Source organism: Bombus flavifrons, chromosome 11, assembly GCF_040668555.2.
Source record: "Bombus flavifrons isolate JBK064 chromosome 11, iyBomFlav1_principal, whole genome shotgun sequence".
Taxonomy (NCBI): domain Eukaryota; kingdom Metazoa; phylum Arthropoda; class Insecta; order Hymenoptera; family Apidae; genus Bombus; species Bombus flavifrons.
Window position 1 is genome coordinate 12272451 of NC_138452.1, and position 23207 is coordinate 12295657.

The following is a 23207-nucleotide window of genomic DNA, read 5'->3' on the forward strand; positions in this document are numbered from 1 at the left end:
ATTTATTAACTAAAATATTTTGTTTTTGTATGTATATATATGTATTTATTATAATTAGGAAGTAATATTAAAAACATCTGTTTTAATATTTTGCAATTTTTATATAAATGGTATTTATTATTTACATTTATGTTATATACGAAAAATATTACTGTGTGTGTATTCGTACTTTACAGTACTTAATGATATATTTTACACGAAGAAGAAATACATAGTTATGTTTTAATTGTCGTACACATGTCAAAATGCAAAATATATGAATATTTTTTGAAAACGAATATAAAGTAAGTGTAAATGTTTATTTGTCGATACCGCGTATTCCAACTAAATTGGAACTTCATAACTATGTAATATTGGTTATATTTTTTAAAAGTAAAGTATAATAAATTATTAGCAGTATTAGAATAACGTAACTGATAATTATTATTTTATAGTATTCTATAGCTCCGATATTTCGGATAAGAAATCCTCGTTAAGTAATAAACCATCATCTAACAAAACCATATTTATGTTTAATTCATCACCAAATTCGTCGTCTATGTATAAATCTTCGATGGAATTGTCTGCTATGACGGTATTGTCAATATCCTGTAACAATATAAGTAAAGTAAATATTTGTCATTTAATGCATTTCTATTAATTATCGTTGAAAACATAATAGCTTTCAATATCTGCTTTATTGCATTTTTATATAAATGTTTCTTTTTATTTATATTATTAATTAATAATAAGCAAAATAATTAATTGCATAAATGCTTAAAGCATATGCAGTACATATATAGCGTACTACAGCTTTTATTAAATAAATAGCTTACCCCTCTGCGTATAGGTAATTTCCCTAAGGCCGAGTTGTTAACTATTCTCAATTGGTTCAATGTTGCTGGTAAAGAACGCCGCCTTGGTAAATTACTGTGATGACACGTTTTGCAGTTTCTGTATTTCGTAGTATCGTTCATAAACGTAAGATCAAGATTTTTCATAGCAGACTTCTGTTCATTTTCCTTAATTTCTATCTTAGTTTCGACATTGCTTTCCTGAACGTGTATTTCAGACTTTTGTGCAGTTTCGGAGGCTTTGGCGTTTTCTTTAATACTAGTTACTTTATTGTCTAAAGATTCAGCCTTTTTTTCTTCTGATATTGTATCAATGTACGAAGAGTTGAATTCATTTGACACTTCAGCAATTGATTCGCAAACAAAATTTCTATTAATCGTTGCGTCGTATGAATGGCTGTAGTCTTCAATATTGGTAAGGCTAATGCCATTATTATTACTAGACTCGCTTTGTGTTTCATTGCTAATCATCGGGTTATTTACATTAGACTTATCGAACAAAAATGATTTGTCTTTTGTCGTTGTCCATTCAATAGCTCTAATTTCCTCGTCGTCGCTGTTATTTTGTAAATCGTACAGATTTTCGAAAATATCCTTCTTGGCTTGATTATCACCCAAAGTTACTTCAAAGTCCCGATAAGAGTATTTAAATGTAGGAGACGGACATGAATCGTTATTATTTGGAGTAACGGAGCGCACAATTTTTGTAGCTCGGTCCAAAGCATCTTTTAAAACTTGCAAGGGTTCGCTCTGAAGACTAGTGGCCGACGCTGAATTGTTTATATTTTCGTATACTTGGTCAGATCCTCCCAGGCTGGTTTCTGTTTTAGTGACTAATCGTTTTATCATAAAGATTAATTTTTACACTAAAGATAAGAAAATGTTATAAATTTTAGAACATTATAATATAATAATAACTTTTCAAAACTACTTAAACAGGAATAATATTATTTCAGCCTGAGACAAGAAGATTAGAAAAATATTTTATTTTTACTAGATTAATTTATTACCTTCCGAGTTTTTCTTTATGACGTAAGTAATATTGTTGTTGATAGAAACCGATTCTGTTGATTTTCCTGTTTGATTTTTAGTCGTAGCTTCAGTGGAAATAGTATCGCTATCGTCTATCTGTTCTGCAAGGTAGCGTGGCTGTAATTATAAAGTATATAATCGCAAAGATTTCTAGGATTTTCAAAAACAAAATAATATAAATTCTTACAGATTCATCGGTATGCATTTTTCTCATTTTAGATAAGCAAATTAACTTCTCCTTTCTCCATAAAGATGTTTCGAAGAAGGTTTGTGGGTTGGAATTCAATACTTGTGGTTGTATTATTGCATCCTTAATGCCCTTAGGAGTATGTAAATAGGGAATCTGTAGCATGTATTAGAATATAATGAGATTCAATGTTACTTGTTGAAGAACGATCTAGTAGAGTCCAGAGTATCTTAAACTAATTTTAAAGAAAATTGTACCTTACGATATTGTTGAAACGTTGACTTCAGGTAAGTCGGATTATACTGATTAGGAGATTTACTGTATTTTGGTTCTAAGCTAGTTTTGTGACTAGCTGGCTTATGTGGTTCATAATCCTTGCTTTTTACTTTAGTGAGCATTTTACTGGTCGGACCTGATTTAAAATGATTAAAAAAACTACATAAAGTAGTGTTGTAATAAGTGAAATATATTATTTATTTAAATATCTTATTAGCATTGTACTTGTAACTTTACATCTTTTAAAAATTAATAAATAATAATGGGAACATACATTCGGAAGCATTATTAAACTTTTATTAGAATTTTAATTCACTTTCTTAATTTAATAAAAATACTCCAAATTTTTTGACTCGTCTTTTTAATTTTTCTAGTTGCAGAAAGGAATTATAGCTCTTTTACCATTGTATTTATCAGATTCCAAATGATCTCGAAACATTTTTCAAATAATACAAATAAAAAATGTATACGTACTTAAATTTGGAGATGCGCGTGACGACTGGCTGCCGTAGAAGAAATGTTGCCTTTTATTTGCCAATATTTCTTTCAGTTGTTTTAAGTTAGTTCTTGCGTCTTTGTAGGATTCATCGTCTGAAGATTCTAACAATGGCGAGGAATAAACCGATGTTGTTCTAGACTCCGTTGCTTCCTGCGGTGCTTTGACTTTTCTATAAGTATTGTTCCACGGTTGCGAAATTTCTTGTGCATTAAATTCTTCATTTCGAATATTTGACACTTCTACGTTAGTAGTCGGATGGTTAATCTTTTTATAATTATTTTGTAAATTGCAAAAAATGTTCGTGTTTTTCTCTATATCGTTTTTAGTATTGCCTTTAACATCGTCAGCAAAGAAATTTATTTCTTCGATATCAGGCGTTACTTTTTGATTTGCAATTTGCTTGAATATTGACTTTCTTGAATACGAATGTTGCCTCAATGAAGGGTCTGGACTTAACGCGGAACGAGATAACTGTTTGGTTGAAACGCTTTTCGTCAGTTTCGGACCCTTATTTTTCATGGGAGATTTTTTTATTGGCAAGCTATAAATATTTTCAGCTTCGTTATTATTGTTCGCGTACTGGTCGACATAAACTGGTTCTTCACGTTCGTATTGCGTCTAAAATTGATGATACATGTTCGATAGAAATTCGTGGCATCTACAAAGATCTTAGAGTTTTTAAAAGTGAAAACTGCACAGAAATAAAATTCCTCTATCATATCTATTGAAATTTAATGCACATGTAAAAATGTACCAAATTAGATCGATATTATATAATTTTTCAAATTACCTAATAACAAATTTCATTGATACTATATTTCTGAATCAAATAACATGTCACGAGATTTAATTTTTTGATGAAGTTTAAATCTAAATTTCTTTTTTTACAGAAACGTACCTCCAATCTCTGCAGAAATCTACGCATTCTATCCATATCCAATGTCCTTTTATTAACATCTAATTGTAGTCCAGCGTCTAGTAAATTATTCAACAATGGTGGAAAATCATATAAATCCATAGTAACACCACGTTTCCAATGCACGTACTGTCTTTCCACGTCTGTTTTACTGTGCCCACTCCATGGTACATGCACTATTTATTAATCAAAAATCAATATTTTCTTATCAACCAATTTGTAATTTTACGCATACTGATATTTATTAATGTACGATACAAGGACTAAAATTAGTCGTTGCAGAGAAAAGCTTTCGGAGGATTATTTCTTTTTTTTTTTTCTTTTATACAAAAAACGAAGGATGTACAAATTTCAGACGATATATATTAAAAAAAATCGAATTTTAATTTTTAGAATATGAAGAAAAAATAACGACATAGAAAGCATTAAACTGCAGGGTGTTTCTGTACAGGTAGTACAATCGGACATAGATGGATTCCTTATGAAAAAATAAAACGAAAATATACACTTGCAGCTTCGTTCTTGAGAAGATTAAGTTTAAAAATTCTTCACGTACGCGGCCATTTGCCACGCTTTTAACGTAATCGATTGCACTATACATTGCACCAGTAGATCTTAATTAATCCAATCTAATATAAAATTATGATATACATATTAATTATAAATATAAGAGACGCAAATATGGTTGCTGCTATTTCACTTATAATTAAAAAGCAAACGTGCATCATACGCGCATATGTTATCCTGCTTATTATAAATAAATATTTTGAAATAGTTGAAATAGTTGTGAAACTTGGTTTATTGTTCGTTTAAAACTATTGAAATCTCAGTGAACGTGATTTCGTTTCCTTATTCGTTCTAAACCTGTTTCATTTTTATATTGAGTTGTTGGTGGCGTTTCTGGTTGAAAAGTTAATCTCCTAATCGTTCAGATTCAGGCGAAGAAATCGTATGATGCGTATGAAATTCTTCGAATACACAAAACTCGTTTCGGATCGTTATACGAATTGAACGTATTATTATAAAAAAAAAAAAAAAAAAAAAAAAATAGTGGAAGAAGGATCGACGATTCGATCCATCTGATTTGATTGGACACTTACTTGTACACATTTCCCAAATCAATAAAGCCAGTCCGTATACATCGCTCTGTTTATATGGTTCGTAACTGTGAAAAAGTTCTGGCGCTTGCCAGCGATAAATCTCGTTTCTTAAACGTTCCTCGTATTCTCTCTCTGGTTTTGGCTATAGTAAAATTAAAAAATACAATCTTGTCAAAAGAAAGTTAATAAAAATGCTTCTCAATGGCACTTGTATATACATAAATTGCGTATTCGAAAAGTTAGGTGTTATATTCGTAAAAAAAAAAAAAAACACTGGCGTATATTATATAAGATATCTTTATACGGTTACAAAATATTTCGTGATTCTTTAAAGTCTATTGATCGTTCTTTATTTTGTATTACTAACTAAAACTTTTATATATCTGTATTACTGTATATATCTTACTGTATATATATTACTTTATATATCTGTATGTATGTTTAAAGTTATATTAAGATATCTTTCGTTTCGTAAAGTATCTTTACATTATAAATAATATGCGCGTACATTGCAACATTAGGCGTTGCTGTAAAAAATATCCGTGGGAACTGAGCGCGAATAGAGACGGAAGATTGTGTAAAATTCACAGAATCTATTGAAACGTTTGCGTGTATGTTAGAGCTACTTGATTCACACATAAGCACACGCACATTTTAGTATAATTCTCTTCGTAAAAATATCTGCAACACTGATTTTAGGCATAATACCTAAAGTATATAGTACATAAATGGTAAAATCACGTTTTCTAGCACTTTACTACAAAGAAGTATCCATATAAACGTAAGTTGCTAATTAAGTGGAGTTTTTTAGATATCCGGGAATTCAACGATAAAATATTTTGGAAATATTGACATGCTCTTAGTTGAAAAATTAAAAGATATATTAAGTGTTTTGCTTATGGTGAAACGCAAACACGGATGAGAAAAACAGTATATGAATTTAGATTGAGTCATGTGTTCAAAAATAATGTACACCACAGATTCAGCTATCCGCTACCTATGATTATCGTGAATTTCCATGTTTCATCCGCTGAACGTAATTAACAGTGTTACGGTACAGTGACTTTATTCAAAAATGAACATTTGGTGAGAAGCGATGCCGACAATTTCCTGCTACGAAATACTGTTGGGTGCGTCAATGAAAAAACGGATATGACGTTATACTTAATGTCAGCTGTGTGTAGTTCACGAAATGATAATTAGGGGATTTCGCGTATGTCGAAAGAACCTTTTTTTTCACATTTCGAATTGATCAAGATTTTGTAAGTATAAAGTAAAAATCGGGTACAAAAGAGCATCTAATATTAGTTAAAAGATATTAAATATCACTATACGACACACGTGTCGCATTATAAAATAAATCACATATATTGTAATTTAATGGATATGAAATCTGATCAGCGTTTAATCCTTTCACCGAAATAGCCGAAATCTCGCTAGTATACTTATGCAACGTGTGAATTATTATATTTTTCATCGATCCTCGATCTACCGCATCATAATCAGTTCGTTAACTTCCAATAGTGAAACCAACTTTCAACACACGACTTTTTACCTTTATTGTTCTTTGTGACTAGGTTCTTTCTTTCGTTAATAACCTGACGATTCACGCAGAAAAGAATAATTGCTGCTGGCTCTGTGAAAGTCAATTCACATTGTGCGAAGAGGTAACACGCCGATATTTCTTCACAAATATTTTGCATGAATTAATTCCCGAGGATTTATAAAAAAAAAAAGAACTGTCAAGTAGTCACACCTTGTAAAAAACAGTCTGCGCAACAGTTCGACACGTATGGATTATTTTCAATTAATCTCGTCCGATGACAAACGAGTAATTCGCCATATCATTATTTTTCCATGACGATCAATTTCTTCATTGTCCGCGAAAGAATGTGCAGCGCAAAGATTTATTGAAATGCTTTAATGCAACCTGGTTTAACAATTTATTACGAACGTGCTATTTTGTTTGTATAAAGTTCACTTATGAGATGCAGGTTTCGCTGATAGGTAAATTATTATCCTTTGACAATAAATATGAAACAGTTACTTTGTGTACTTGAATACCAATTGGGAAAGAGCCAAGTGATCGGAAAGAAAAATTGATCGACTAAGATCTTTTTTGACTGCGATTACATCAACGAGCATTTTAAGCGGCATTTTAGAGACTTCACGTTTTACATTTGTACATCGTACGGAATAGCGATTTTGAAACAATGCTTGATTTCTGATTTTACATTATTCTATTCTTAGATTTTAATTCATGAGAAAAGATCGTCAAAGAATGGCAAATAATATCCGTCGAAATAATGTAGTAGAAAATAAATATAGATCCTAAATTTTACAATTCTATTTGAGGTGTTACGTATTAGTAATATTAAGGAGACATTTTCTGGAGGATTATTTACGCGCAAGTCAGCCACTAACGCTTTTAACTCACATTGCAGAAATGTTAGAAACATAAGTTATATTGATATCGTTGAACGTCATTGATGAGATATTTATTAGTACACCCAATCCTCTTACAACACGGTACTCTGAAAGTACGGTTCCGATATAACACGGAACGAATGAGCCATGTTATAAAAATATTGACTAAGTAATTAATAGCAAAGTAATTAATCAACGTATGTCATACACCACCATAAAAAGATGAATATGTTCACTTACACTGTTGATATGCATGGCCAGTTCCCATCCACCTAGTTTCACGACACCATTAGAAGCCAAATAGACGCAATGCGAGTTGATGGCACTGTGCACGTATCCGCGCATGTGAGAATGTCTTAAAGCATCGGACAGTCTTCCTCCGCATTTCGCAATGCCTTGTATGGATATTCGTTCACCCTGATCGTGCATGTAATGATAAAGGGTACAATCGATGGATTCGAAAATAGAGACTAAACCATGATCGTCTGTGAAGGTACTGGCCATTAACAATAGCACGTTAGGGTGTCGAATCTCCCTAAACAGAAACATATATATTAGAAAAGTGAAAGTGAGAAGATAATGCTTAATGTATCGTTTCCACTTGTCTCGTTTGATATTATTCACGAAAATTACTATATTAATTATTTTTCTTTTTTAAACTGTCAGTTGCGAAGATTGTAAAACGTATAACATGTATAAACTGCTTTATGTAAATTCATATTTTTTTATTCATATTAAAATAGTAGAAACGTATCGATAAAAGTGAATCGTTTTATAGAGTATCGATCGGTACGTACGAAAGCACATCTAAATCCGCTTTCACAGCATCTTTGCATTCCGGATGCGAATGCCTCTTCAGTGAAACTCGTGTATTTTGCCATTCTGCAAAAATCAATTCCAGATATCGATCTTCCGTGCCCGCTACCCATCCAATTTCAAAAATCTCAGGAGCTAATATATGCGGTACACCTGGTACGATCGATTTCGATTCTCGTAAGTTTCGTTCATTGTCGGATTTATTGTTATTATTTTTTGACAAAAAGTCTGCCCTTTTCTTATCGGGACTACAAGGTGTTTCGATGTCCACGTCGTCGGAGATTCGTCTTCGATCTATGAAAGCTTGAAGAGCATTACGATAAGATTCGCTAAAAACAGAAGTAAAAATATTATAAGTAACATTTAGAGTAATGTATACGAAAAAGAAATGTTGTATTCCGTAATTGTATTTGTTAATAATCTATCAATTATAAACACGTTAAAATATATCTACATATTTCAATAAAAATGAGTACAATAACGCTTTACTAGAAATAATTTCATTAAAATATTCTACTATTCCGAAAATTTAATTCTTTTAATTCAAGTCATAAATTAATACTACGAAATTATTACTATAATATTAGGCAAAAAGACAAATAAATTATGTAAGTGAAATATTGTGTAACAAAGTATTCAATATCTACGGACATCTTAAGAGGCACTGCTTTTTAATTAATAAAATCAAGTTACTCGACTTTCTCTACAATTTTAAAATTTCATATATATTTATTGACATTTTTAACCTACATTACATTACATCACATCACATAGCATACCGTATAATATTATATTATACAAATCACACTCATATATATGATTAATTGATATTGTAACAAATATTACAATAGTATCAACACCTTACTTATATTAGCTAAGTTGAGAACCCTTTCACAAATGTAACTGTTTTGAGAAAATACGAAAAATTCACACATAACAAACGACAATGATAAAATAAAAGACAGACAATGTTTCTAAAGGATAGTAACAATAACATCATGTGACACCAAAGTGTAATCGATATACCACTTAAATATACAAAGTAAGTTTGAGTGATAATGATAATGCTTAGAAACTAGAAAATACTACAACCTTCCAAGAAATTAAATATGGCACGATGTCGATTGGAAGAACCACGGTGGATGCTGTCAGTTTGAATTCTCTTTACAATGTACATGATAAAATAGGTTAAGACGTTTATTGCTTTCGCGCGGAAAACGTAGCACTTACCTGACAGTTTGTCTGCGATTATATTTCGATCCTTGATGGCTTTTCATTCTGTCTGTCATTTTGTAAATCAAAGTAATCAAATTCTGTTTTACATTTAATAGTTATGTATCCTTCAAACTAAATTCGTGGTGGCACTAGTGTTGTTAACGTGTATACTGGATCGAATTATCGATCGTATATCGATAAAAACATTCTAAGATGCGCTATTAGTCATCACCGAATATCTCGTATTGTGATTGGTACGTTGCAATTTTGAATTCGAGCAGTCTTTTTATTTCGTGATGCAAGCTAGTACAACACTTTAAAAATTATACTGCATTTTTTAAAAAGTGAACGATATTGATTTGAATCAAATGACATTCGAATAAAATGGATTATTACGTGATTATGAACCACGCAGTAGTGGTTTGGTGAAAATTTGGAAGCCCTAAACAGTAGCAGTAAACAGCATCAATACGGTCTGTAGTCGTCGGATAACTACAATCGCTGAACGATTTTCCACGGTAGGTGTGGTGATAATGATCGCTATTTTCTCGTGTTCAGTGAGGTTTAACATATTACAACGAGCCGGAACCTGACCTAACATTGAACTTTTAAGAAGAAAAATACTAGTACTGTATACCTTTGGATATATTATACCATACATTGCAGCAACATATGTCGGTGAGTACCTCTATTCTATCGAATGTGAAACTTTTGTAAGTGTCACATGTTGTAGTCTTAGATCGTGTAATGCATGTGTCACATGTTCGTATTATCTGCGAATAAATGTACAATACCAAAAAGATACGATATCTGCCCACTATCATTTTCTTTAAATAATTCAATAAATTAAAAGTAAAGATTTTTTAGGAAGGCATCAACTGGCGGGCTGAAAATCATAGTAGTGTAAGTCAATTCAGCGCTATTGTTTATAAATTGAGCTGTTTTATTTTCATTATTATAAAAACGTTCGATCCCTCACTCTATACACACACACACACACACACACACATATATTTTTAAAATTAAGGAATCACGTTGCTATACAGAATGAAATTATAACCTAGTTAATTATCAAATTGAACGACTAATTCTTTTAACGACTGTAAAATAACTAATGTTCTTAAAATTTTGACTTACATCGTTATAATTCTGAGCCAGCCAAATATGATATAAAACTTACTTATTGAGGCCGTTCTGCTTTTGAGCTAAATTCCAGCCGTTTCGATCTCTTTGTATGGTATCTCTGAAAAAATATATACACTCGTGTCATTGAATTGGCAGTGTGCAATGGAGAACAATTAGAAACCGAGTTAAGCACGTGAAATTCGTTCGATCGATCGGTAACGAAAAAATCATTATCTCTAGATATAAGAAAATTTCCGTAAGAATTGAACCACATTGTAGATATCAAATTAGAAATATTATTAGCAAATACCGTAATATTTTTAAATACTTTTGAAATCAGAGATATTAAAATAACTGTAGATCTTAAATTGCCAATATCATAGGTGATGTTAATTACACTTTAAAGACATTATTAATAATATTAAAATTAAAATTCGTTCCTCGGAGGGAAGATAAGTAATAGACCCGTCAATTTTATTCTGTTACGATTCAAAGAGCTAGAGAGGTTAGTGGAACGACTCGAATGGCAAAAAGCCGAAGCATTACGGAAAGTAAATAGTTTATATCTGTTTTTTGCCCGCGAAATTCCAGGCTCCACGAACTTGTACTTTCTCTGATTCCTTTTTCATGGATCGTAGAACAACGACACTGCCGACACGATTATGTATTTCGTTTCTTACTTTGTTCTCTTTCCTGCGCTTCTTCCTTCTTTCCGGTTTACATATCGTTAGCGATGTATTCGTTAACAGAGCGAAAAACCGAATGACAGCTTAAAACGAATGTTTCGCGATCTAATAAACATAGAATTTGCACTTTTAAATAGAATAATTTTTATCGGGCAAGTTTAGCAAATTTTATTATTAAAATTTGATTAGGCTCTCTTGAAAATTCTCACAGCTTTGAACTATTCGCTACATTAAGCCACTATATATGCATACATAGTGAGCCATCGTTGGCGTTAATTAGGTATATGTATGTTGAGGATCACGATCCCATGTTGTATGCCAATTTTTCTACTAACGCTAAGTGTGTGTTTACGTTAAATATCTCGCAATCTCTATGTACATTTTTGGCTTGGTTTCAAATTTTATCAATACAATCGCGATAGCCGTGTGCCAATGGAAAAAGTTTCATTTATACAAATTTTCTCTGTTAACTAATCAAATGTTTTTACGAGCCATTGTACTTGTGACGTTAAATCAAGATATAACAAATACCATAGAAATGTTGAAGACGACTCAATAGTTATTATTTAAAATTATTATTATTTAAAGTTATCCGGTTATAAGATTGCGTAGCTAGGAAAGTAGGCATGCTCGCAATTGACGAGATCAAGCGTAAACGGTAATTTCTTCAATTGAATTTAAGTATTAAACAGGATTTCGTTAAGAAATCCCTGCAACCAATTGCTGGAACAATTAATTAAACTCTGCGTAATGGTTACATCGAGTGGTTAAAATTGACCCTATTAGTGCTGAACTTATTCTTCTGTAAACGATGTTGATAATTGTTACGTTGCCTCTACGTTTCATTTGATTGAAATCAACTCGTTACATTTTTTATAAATAATATATATAATATTACAACATCTGTATACTTTGATCGTTATAGACGACTTAATTGATTAATCAATTTTACGAATCGTTTAAGTTGTAATCGATCTTAAACGAAAGACTAATTGAACGACCGATAAAATCGGAAAGCGAGTAGCGATAACCTAACGAACTTTATCGATACCAACGTCCATAAAGTTTTTTCATGGTTTTATCGATGAACACAAGTCGAAGCATAATTAAGACTCTCTAATTTACACTCGAAGGTAACCGAAACACTTTATCTCGTGGTTCGTACAAGGACTTACATATGGATATCGTTCTTCTTTGAAATTCAATACGAATCGTAACAACGTGCACAATTTACAGAGTAGCAATTTTTACGTCTATTTCTATGCCGGTGAAATCAGGAACGCCGGATGAAGATAGGTAAGATACAGACGTAACGATAATGCAATCTGATAAACTGTAATCTACTAACTAGCGAGAACGCTAGCAAAAGTAGTACGCTTCCGTGATTCACTTCGTTTGAATATACTCGCTTAATTAAAGCTAAATACTAGCGACTGTTTATTAAGAACGATATCAAATCGTTGAACGTTATGATAGTTTAATGATTATTTAATTCGATAATAATTTTCCTTAGAAATAGATATCAAGGAGTAAATGAGAGAATGAGCAAAATTCCTAATTAGGTTGCGGATTTTTATGCAAATTCGTATTTTCATATAACCCGAGAAATTAAACCTGAGCAAAGATTCGTCGTTAATTTTGGTAAAGATCGTTTCACGCTCCAGGTATTGTAACAAAGATTTTACTTTTTCTGGACTTATATGAGACATTTACGCGATTATATCGATAAATTTATCGTGATATTATTTGCGATATATTAAATCAAAATTATTCAAAGAAATAAAAGCGAATAAGTGTAAAGTAAGCGATAAATATAGCTGCATTTTTCTACGAATTATCGAAAGATATGTGCTCGATACATATTTTGTCTACGTGGTGCAGATTAATCATGACAGAATAAGGAAATTAAATACAAATACTGCACATCCTATGACCGCATTTCACGTATCTTCGGCTAATAAACTAGGTGACGAGTTGTGTCTATTTTTTTGTTAAATTATAACTGGTTTGTTGACAATCTGAAATAAATATTTTGATTTGAAAATTTATATGTTATAAGAAAATTGTTTGTGTAATATGCTGCCTTTTGTGAAATCTTACTTTGATAGTAAGTGTATCGGTACTCGATAGTTCGAAAGATCAATCTCAAAGACCATCGGCCACGTCTCATAGCAGTAAAACGAAATTTTTAGACGTTAGAATCGTTAGCTAGTGTGCAAACGTTGTGAAATAATGTTTCATTTTAATTAAAGTTCATCGATTATATCAAAATACTAAAACTTTCATATACATAAATTCTTATTTATACTTTTGACAAATTCGATAAATATTCATTATCAGACTGATTGCACAACCGACGATTACTAACATTAAACGTAACGTTCAAACAGATATCAAAACGAATATCAGTCGTTTTCAATCTGCAATTTCTTATTAAATATCAACGTATATTATGCAATCGTTATCGCTCATTAAAAAAAAAAAAAAAAAAAAAAAATAAGAACTGCGGTGATATGATTTCTTAAAATAGTTTAACACGATCAGCGAAGAAACAGGACGTAACGTTTTAGCTTGCGCTTTAAATTAATACTACCGATGTCTATGTACTCGTCGTCCATATGACGACATAACTATTAACAGAGAAAGCATATGGTATATTAGTATGCTTAATAAACCCTTATTGTGTGCTTGTGCAGCGAGAACTGACCTGCCGCTATTCTCAGATCCGCATCGTCACAGTTTCATTAGCAGCAATTATGTAATGTGAATATGTGAAATAAGATGATTCGCGAATTTGTCACAAGACAAACGCAAATACGAACGTTAAAATGAACTTGTAACACGGTGTATACACGCGAATACTGGAATCGCTTCTGATATTAAGAATCGAAATAATAATATTACAAATATTTCACTATATATTTATATGGTATATTTTACACTAGCAATGAAATTTACTGTTTCGAAAATCGAGTAATCCTACTGAAAAGAGGAAATTTTATCTCTTACAATTGATAACGAGTAAAATCGAAGAGTTTAATTTCAAGTTCTAAGGTGAATGTAACTTTCGCGAATAAAATATAACAGTTTATCGCAAACGTATTAATTATATCATTTTACGATAGAATTTATCATTGTTGGACACGAAACCTGAGTTTCAGTCAAACGTTGTAAAAAAATGTAATTATCATTCTAATTTCTCCAGACGTACGATACTCAGTATTATTTTCTACATTTCTCTCAATTTTATTTCTGTAACATTCCGTTAGCTTCAAACAAATTGGCCGCTTCTACATCTGTCTATCGAACGATACAACGTAATTGGTCGAAATCTTTCGTATTCTCTTTTGTATTCTCACTTAGAATATTCGACGAATAAAGTACATAGCTAAATCTTCGTTTTGCTATGATTTTACGTAGAAAACACTTGGTACCGGTAAGCGTATGATCATTTAGTTAGGAGCATAATGGAGGTCGTTATATCGTAGCAAAGTTACGTTGATTCTAAGGTAACGGTTTACCTGTGTTCACCTCCAAACCACACAAAAGGCCCCGTTCTTTTTGAGCGTAATTAACCCGTATCTTCGATACGCTTGAAACTTTTCGGGACATTTTCACAAGGCAGAAAGCAAACGGTATTACGGAGAAACTCGTCCGGCTATCTATTTTTGCCCGATCGTTGTCTATTGTTTGATCGAACTATTTATTCGCTAGCATTATGTAGCATCTACCTCGCATTTTACGTTTCATGACACAATCCTTTGATCGTTGTCTTTCATTGATATCGAATCTTTCCATCGCTGTCGTACGTAAGATGTTGAAGCAAGCTTTTAGATCAACGAATATACAGGGTGGTTGGTAACTGGTGGTACAAGCGGAAAGGGGGTGATTCTACGCGAAAAAAGAAGTCGAAAATATAGAATAAAAATTTTTTTTTTAATTTTTCCATCGAGACAACGATCTACAGTGAGATCCGTTATAACGAGACGCGATAAAGTGCACGCGTACCGAGCGAAAATTCAAAGTCGATTTTCTCGAAAACAAAGCCTCGAACGAACAATTTTTATTCTATATTTTCGACTTCTTTTTTCGCGTAGAATCACCCTCTTTCCGCTTGTACCACCAGTTACCAACCACCCCGTATTTATGGAATAGAGTGTTTTATCAACTTTCTTAAAACTTTGTTATAAATACGATAGAACGATATATTCGTAATTAAAAACGTTTGCAGTGTTGTCGAAATTTTAATTTTACGAAAAGAGTTTATATTATCCCGAATCTGAATATCGTAGGCTGTTGATCTTACAGGATGTTAATTTCTTGGACCACTAACTCCATTGAATTTCAGTAGTACGGAACAGCGGTTTAACGGAATTTTCATTTTAAAAAATACTAAGGATTTTAATTTCTCAGAGTCGTATTCGTGAGTTATATCGTATGTAGATACGTATCTTTAGATATAATTAATATATATTTGTATCGATCCATTGGAAAATTAAGCGACGAGTTATATAAATTTATATATGAATTTTACGATAGTTCTAACTTCATAACATATAATGCGAAAAGTTCCTGAAATTAACGTTGACACTAATAACGTTAATATCAGAGATATTTTGTTTTAAACGGAAAATTCTCTTTCAAAGAGTATCGACGTTAAAGGAATTTCAACTTCACAGAACATTAGTTCCATGGGATTTCATAGAGTAATGGCCTTCACGGATATTCCAAGTGCATAGTGTTTGATTTTAAACGCGCACTATATCAGATGATATTTCAATTTCAAAGGACATCAACCACGAGGAATTTTAATATCGCTAAATGTACATAACTGTTGATAAAACATCGCGAAACCGTATGAGATACAATACTCTTTATGAAAAACATTTTCTCTCAAGTAAAATTTCGATTCTAAAGAATAGTTAAGTAATGTTAAGAAGCAGAAGATTATTTCAGCCGTACAGAACTTTGTGAAACAATATCCATCTTAAAGAATCGACTTGGTTCTACTAAATATCACAGACAACTCATGTCAAATGAAACTTTTTCTACTAACTTTGGACAACTTCACACGCTTGCAAACATCGCAGAAACTTCGACAGCACGGAGCAAACTGCGGAAACATTCCACTTGAGACATCAAGAGTAGACGAAACTCGCACGAAATCGAACGCGAACTATAAATTCGATGAATAACCACGTTAACGTTCACGGTTGTGTGGACCAGTGATGTAACTAATACAGCAGGTCGTCATTTCGTCGCGAACCATCCGAATGTTTTGGAACAGGGGAACCGGTCGCAGCGACGTCTATGATAAAGCATAATTCTCTGGTTGACGAGCTGTGTTATAGGCGAAGGTTACCATGTTCGTGTCGCCGGTTTATAAATGGCATCGGCACCAAAAACTCAGAGAAAAAGTGTTAGCGTGTGACATGCGTAACGTGTCGTTGAGATCGCGAGAAATGCCATTGCGAAACGCTTGACTTTTACCTGACTTGGACAAAATGTACGTTAAGATTCTGCTCAAAGTCTGAAACGTTTGGGATACGAGGAATGTCGAGAAAGAAAGTACGATATTAAGTTTTCAAACGAAATGAGGGACATTCTTAAAGTTAGACAACGATAATGACACGGCGAATGTAACAAAAATGTACAACATCGAAGACATTTTTATGTTGAGATATTTAGAAAAGGAAAGTCGGATCAGGATAGGAAAGCTAGGTTTAAAATACAAACAAAGAACATAGTTCAACGTAATTTCAAGGTAGTAAAAGATTCGTACAATTTAAAGACAGGAAGAGGTACGTGAGGAGGTATTGGATTAAAGTTAAATTTTGCTTTTTGTTATTTTTAATGTTATCATTCTATTTGAAATATAAAATAATCACTAGAAGAAGAGACGAGCGTTCTTTTTATTAACTGTACCGGATACCGAAGGTTCCATCGTATTCTCGTCAAGTACGTATTGTTTCGTGATCGAATTCTAGCGTGGATTTAATCATTCACGCTTTTTTAGAAGATTATTTTTGCTTGTTATCTCTTCTAGAAAATGATATAAAATAAATAAAAAATACAAAATTGGATCGAGTATTTTTAGACGAATATATAATAGGTACTTGTTTCTTGTTTCACACATGTTTTACTCTTATATCTGTATTTTTAAATGAAATTAATGTTCTTATCGGTTTTACGTTATAGCAATAAATTATGGTAAATTACGTAGATATTAATATTTCCTCTAATGGGTTTCGTAATAACCGTAGCGTTCTAATTACTCTAATGCTCTGCTGTACAAGCTGTGACGCGAAAAAGAAAAAAGAAAAACTAGTAAAGCGAATTCCATATTTCCAACGCTTTTTTCCGCACATATCCTGGAAACTCGATCACTCGTGAAACGTTTGGGAATTAACGCGAAGCTATTCCGGTGGAATTTATTTTTATCGAAAGTTTCCATTGCAAGGATTCCTTGTGAAAGTACCGACATTTGTATAGTTAATTGGATCTACTTAACATTCAATTACATGATGTTAATTTCAACCTAACGATAAATAGCTCTTTCTGTTATTACTTTCATATGCAAAAATCGCTTGGTTCACAGAACCATTTTTTCTTTCATGTTTTTCCTCGGGAAAATATCTTCATAGATATGTAATAAAGATGCAAATTTATTCCATCTACTTACTTCTACTTCTCTGTGTTAGTTAAAAGTTACTTGTGCAAATTTTTAATCACATACTTGTTCAACGCGAGATATAACGATCTAATATCAGGTATCGATAATTATTCAGATATCGATTATCTTCTTTAACGCTAGATTTACCAGAGTGATTACTTTCTTCGATATTATCTATAGTCCTATAACTTCTTTCCATTTTTCAAATTCGAACGATTTTCATTCAAGCACGTTCTACGCGAACGAAGGTTCGTTTTCTTCGCGATATTTACGTTCTCACATGTCCTTCGTTTTGATTTCTTTTTTACAAACTTTACGATTCGGTGATGTTCAACGTTAAATTAAACTTAATCAAACCTAACTCAAACGTTAATATTAATAATAATAATATGAACGTTTAATCATCGATTACGACACGCAAAAAATATAAAATATTTCTTCCAAACGAAATTTAAACGTTTCTTCGTTGAAAATGAAATCTTCATTCGGTGGCTTATCCATCGAGGAACTGTTCTGTCGAATTAATTTCACTGACCCGGTGTTACGTAAAAGCGGACCATTTTCTCCAAATATAGGTTGAGACACAGAACAATCGTAATAAGTGTCACACGTGTGATATATTTAGTAACCATAATTATCGTATTCATTGTTGTAACGCAGTGAAAGAAGTGACTGCTCGTTTGTCACTGCGCGCCGCGTCGGTTCAAACAATGTGGTCTCACTTTGTTGAACACAGTTTCCTGTGGTAGATTTGCTCGATACGACAGCAACAGTGAGAACTTGCAGCAAAAAACGTTACCGTTGGATTTCCTACTAGCCATTCTTATCTTCCTATTCTCTTTTTTTATTACCGAACTTTCGGACAATTTCAGAAACAGCGAAAATCCAAGCGATACCGAAGTATTTTCAAATCGACCGAGCAATTCTTTCGTTGAACAAGTATTTTCTACAATTTTTAAATTGCATCTGTTGCACGTAGGGCGATAAAGTGCTCAAACGTAAATTGTTGGCTCTTTTTAACTTTAAACCAGTATCATTGGGTTGTAGGTGATTTACATGGATTTAAGATTAAATTCTTGAATTTTACAGTACTTCGTGTTTATTTCTACTTTATATTTTACGTGGTAAAGATCATTAGCGAGCTTCATTACTGTAAATGTATAGAATATAAATTAAAATTAAATACTCTACAGTCGAATGACTTAAATTAAATTTCATTGGAATTATTATGGCCACCTATGATCCCAACAATAGCAGTTCGGTAGTTGTCAACTTACCAAAAATATTTGACGAGAAGATATTTGACGATTCAATATTTACTTATGTACATGTTCTCTTGTAATGATTTCGTATGTTCCACCGAAACTGTCCATACCACATTGTTTACCACCTCGCGTAAAACGCGCAAAATTAATTCGTTCATTCGCTCATACGGAAGGAAGAAATAGTTGCGCAATGGAATTCGGTCATTGGATAAGCGTCCAAGAAATACGTAATGACGAAACAATATGCTATTATCGAGTAGTAACTAGACAGTCTACTGCGTCATAAAATTTGTTTTCATTTTGAAGGTTGATTTTGTTTTCCTCGATGTCGTACAACGTATATTCGCCAACGAATTACGATTTTCGAACAAATATTGCTTATGACTTGCAAGAGGTATTATCGATGATCATATGTTATAACATTATTAATATAGTATATAAATACACATATAAAATAATATAGTACGGTTTTATTAAAGTTTCAGAGTTTTTAATTTCTTGAATCGGAATAATTTTGTTAAAGCGCAAGAATTTTTTTGTACGTACGTAATGGACGTAAAGGTACGTATTTCGTAAAATAACGCACGTACTATAATTTAAATTAATATAAATAAACGAAATTAAAATAAATAAATATCGAATGGACGAGTCTTAATTAAAGGGCATGTACGTATGTATGTGTATAATAAAAAATTGCAAAATGATATAATTACTGTATGCGTCTGAACAGAAAAGAAAAGTTTTATGTACGCGTCTTTGCTACAAAATTGTTTCTTTTATAGTAAATGAGCGTCACAGGAGGTCGTAGCACCCATTGATTGTAACAAAAGTTGCACAGTAATTACCTTCGAAACTCTTTAAAACGAGTCTTTGTAAACATACAAAACTGCGTCGTGCTAACAACTGTCACATTAACAATCCGACTGTTAACAGCTTTATGTGCTTACGTTTAACGACACTATTCTATATCTTAAATAAACGTGAATTTACATGGTATCTTCAAAAAGTTACACGTACACGAATTTATTTTTACTAAACGGAGGACCGACACATTTTCTCTATTTTTTAATTAATTCGAGAATTTTCCAAATAAAATAAACCCTCGATTATTATCAGAAGAATAATATTATAATATTATAATATTCTCTTGTAAGAATAATAATTAATAAACGTTAATTTATATCTAATATAAAAGCTGAGAGAAATTACTACATTTTGATTCAAGAGTTTTTATTAAACATTGATATTAATATATTTATGAAATAAAATATATAATTTTATTCATAAAACAATCGATAAAATAATGTTAACAATATCTTGTAGTTTATTCTTGACTATTTGGAAAAAGATTTTATAAAGAAGATTCGACCATGCGAAAAATTTTATTACGATCAGTTTGATCAGTATCTGTTTTGACGATCCGTATCTGATTTAGAAAAAGTATGTTCCTGCAGCAAATGATCGTAGAATGTCTCTAGTCTACTTATTGCTCCAATTGATATTCGACATAGGTCTAGTCTACTTGATATTCTAATTAATATTCGACACTTTAATGTCGCAGCGTCTTATGAAAGTCAAAAATATGTTCGTACATGCATCATGAATGTGTCTAAAATACTGTGTTCTAAACTTGAAGCGTATGATACTAAATCTTTCGTCACATCATTCAGGAAAAATACGACTATATATATAAGCGATCGTGATGTTTATAAATCTTTTAAGCGTTTGCGTGCAATAATTCTATCTCTGGTTTATTACGATTTAAGGAACCTTATCAGGCCAACAGTTTACCACGCGATTACGTTAAGAGAAAAAGAATTAAAGATCAAACAGTTGTTGGATTAGGTTGTTCGACGATATAGACTTTTTCGAGCGACGCCGGTTGAGACATAATTTTGGAAATGTTGCAATAAATAAATCGCGATTTCTTCCTTCTATCTTTCGTTTCGTGGTATAATAAAATTTTTGTGTTTGTCGACAGAGTAGCAAAAGAAAGTAATTAACGCTTTAATCATTTTACGTTATACGTAAAACATATTAAAATTCAGAATAATGTATATATATATATATAAGCGTTTAAATTATAATATCGTTTAAAGAAAAATAAAGCTATATACCAGGAAATTATTTTACTCGTGGTAATAAGCAATCTCGTTGTTATTAGCACTTTTCTTTCTTCCAAATAACTTTTCATTGACGTTAATCAAGTTTTTCAGCTCGCGAGTTTGTTAGTAGTTAATTACTTTTTTCTGTTTTGTGGGAAATATTACTTCCTCTTTACGCTTCGAGCAAGGTGTACTAAAGTGGTTAAAATAAAATAAAATCACGCCTGCAATGCAATGTTTTGGTCATTAAATATTGTTAAAAAAAGAGTTATACGGCTAAATTCCTATGCTTAAGTAATTAATAAAAAAGGATCGAATTATATCGTAATTGTGATAGTTTCTATTACGTAAAATTGGAAATGCTACGAATATAAAATTACTCTGAGTGTGTAAGCAACGTCTTCTACCCGTATCATTATTCTTAATAAACAAAGTGTAGAGTATATAGAATATGATTTTAATTTATTAAATATCTTCATCCTTGCCATTCGAATAATTTATCTCGTTCACTCGCAGAAACAGCGATATAATTTTCAATCTTTCGAGTTTTAAATTTCCTGAAAGTCTGTGACCTTTAATCGGTAAATACACTAACAGTTGGAATTGTATTGCGCCGAACGTTTCGAAGAATCATTTTCTTTAAACCTTATTTTTTTATCTTTTCTGTTTAACTGTTTTCAGTCGTGTCACCTTTATTTTAAATTTATGACAACTACGCGAAATACGATATTTAAAAGTAATGTCGTTTATACACGTAACAACGTATCAGTACGTTTTCGCCTTGACAAGGAGCGCAAAATACTCCGCGTTATATTTTACTTAAACAATAAGTACAGTTACAGTTACCTTACTAGTATGACATTATAAAACTGTCAATGACGATGTAATTATGGAAGTACATGTACAAAACGCTCTTCGTTATATTTCATTGTTTCTTTACGAAATAAGTAGGACTATATCATCCAGTGTAATAATCAAGAAATCACCAATAACTAAGTGATCGATGGAAATTCGAGAAGAGCAGTTAAATATTTGCAAAGTATAAGGAAGTTTGCAACGTTAAAATATACAAGAAACTCGATTGGCAAATAGCGACGGATGATTTCGTATGTGATTAATTGACAATAAAATAAAAAAGAAAAAAACTTACACACCGTCAATAAATACGAACGTTTGACAAAAAAAAAAAGAAAAAAAAAACAGTACAAAGGCTACATGCTACGACATTCGATCTTTCTAAAATGTTTATCGCAAGTTCGTTGTAAAAGTTTCGTAGAAAGTAGCCAACAAACAATACACGTTTCTAATCTAGTGGCATTCTAATTAACATCACCGCTATAAACAATTTCAAAGGTAAAGCTGACGTAAAAATATACAATTTGCATATTCGATTACCAATAGCCTCGAAACTGTGTACTACATGTTTATATATTCCACTTATCACATTATCTACAACCTATTACACACGTAATATTTTTAATTGTTTATTACTGGATCGTTTCATACAAATCAAAATACACACTGTCCCATAAGCAACACTAAGTGACAAGAAAAAATGAAAATGCAAAAGTATAAAAATAAAAAAGAAGACTTACTTTCTGAACCATTTGAACATTCCCATCATACCCATTGCGCACGTGGCGCATCGGCCGACCTTATGCAGATTAGTTTCGTCGAAATGACAGGTGAACACCACGATGCCAAATATCACTGTGAACACGAAATTGGAGCACGACGCGTACGAATCGAGCTGATTCGCTTGCTTTTCGCAACTGACGACGGATTGACCGGCGCTTGCGCTCGCGCTCGTGCTCGTGCTCGTGCTCGTGCTCGTGCTCGTGCTCGCGCCGTAGCGACACTCACTTCTCACACTTCTGACAACGCGACTGTCCGCCTCTTTGCCGTTCTCTGTGAATCCTAGTCGTGCAATTATCACCCGTCGATCCCCACTACCCGTATCTTGCCACGATTTTCCGTATCCTTGCGTATCCTTGCTTTGTAGACTCGGATAACTACGTACGTACACAGGAAATTGTATTTTATTTTTTCATA

The 23207-nt window shown here is 32.2% G+C and overlaps 1 protein-coding gene across 5 annotated transcripts; it reads right to left on the reverse strand.

Moving 5' to 3' along the window:
* Positions 1-96: 96 nt before the first annotated feature.
* On the reverse strand, positions 97-22973 carry LOC138184892 (uncharacterized). 5 transcript variants are annotated; one of them, XM_069123316.1, is made up of 15 exons: positions 22751-22801; positions 10482-10544; positions 9961-10074; positions 9698-9895; positions 9317-9615; positions 8068-8415; positions 7511-7805; positions 4844-4985; positions 3726-3919; positions 2803-3445; positions 2310-2464; positions 2053-2208; positions 1844-1982; positions 816-1666; positions 97-588 (listed from the first exon to the last, which is right to left on the reverse strand). In XM_069123316.1, the coding sequence occupies exons 5-15, from the start codon at positions 9373-9375 to the stop codon at positions 439-441; spliced, it is 3132 nt and encodes a 1043-aa protein (XP_068979417.1). In that variant the 5' UTR covers positions 9376-9615; positions 9698-9895; positions 9961-10074; positions 10482-10544; positions 22751-22801; the 3' UTR covers positions 97-438. The 5 variants fall into 5 exon arrangements, with proteins under 5 accessions (XP_068979417.1, XP_068979420.1, XP_068979416.1 ...); XM_069123319.1 differs by lacking the exons at positions 9317-9615; positions 9698-9895; positions 9961-10074 and having other exon boundaries at positions 22751-22973; XM_069123315.1 differs by lacking the exons at positions 9317-9615; positions 9698-9895; positions 9961-10074 and having other exon boundaries at positions 816-1654; positions 22751-22917.
* Between the last annotated feature and the right edge of the window lie 234 nt (positions 22974-23207).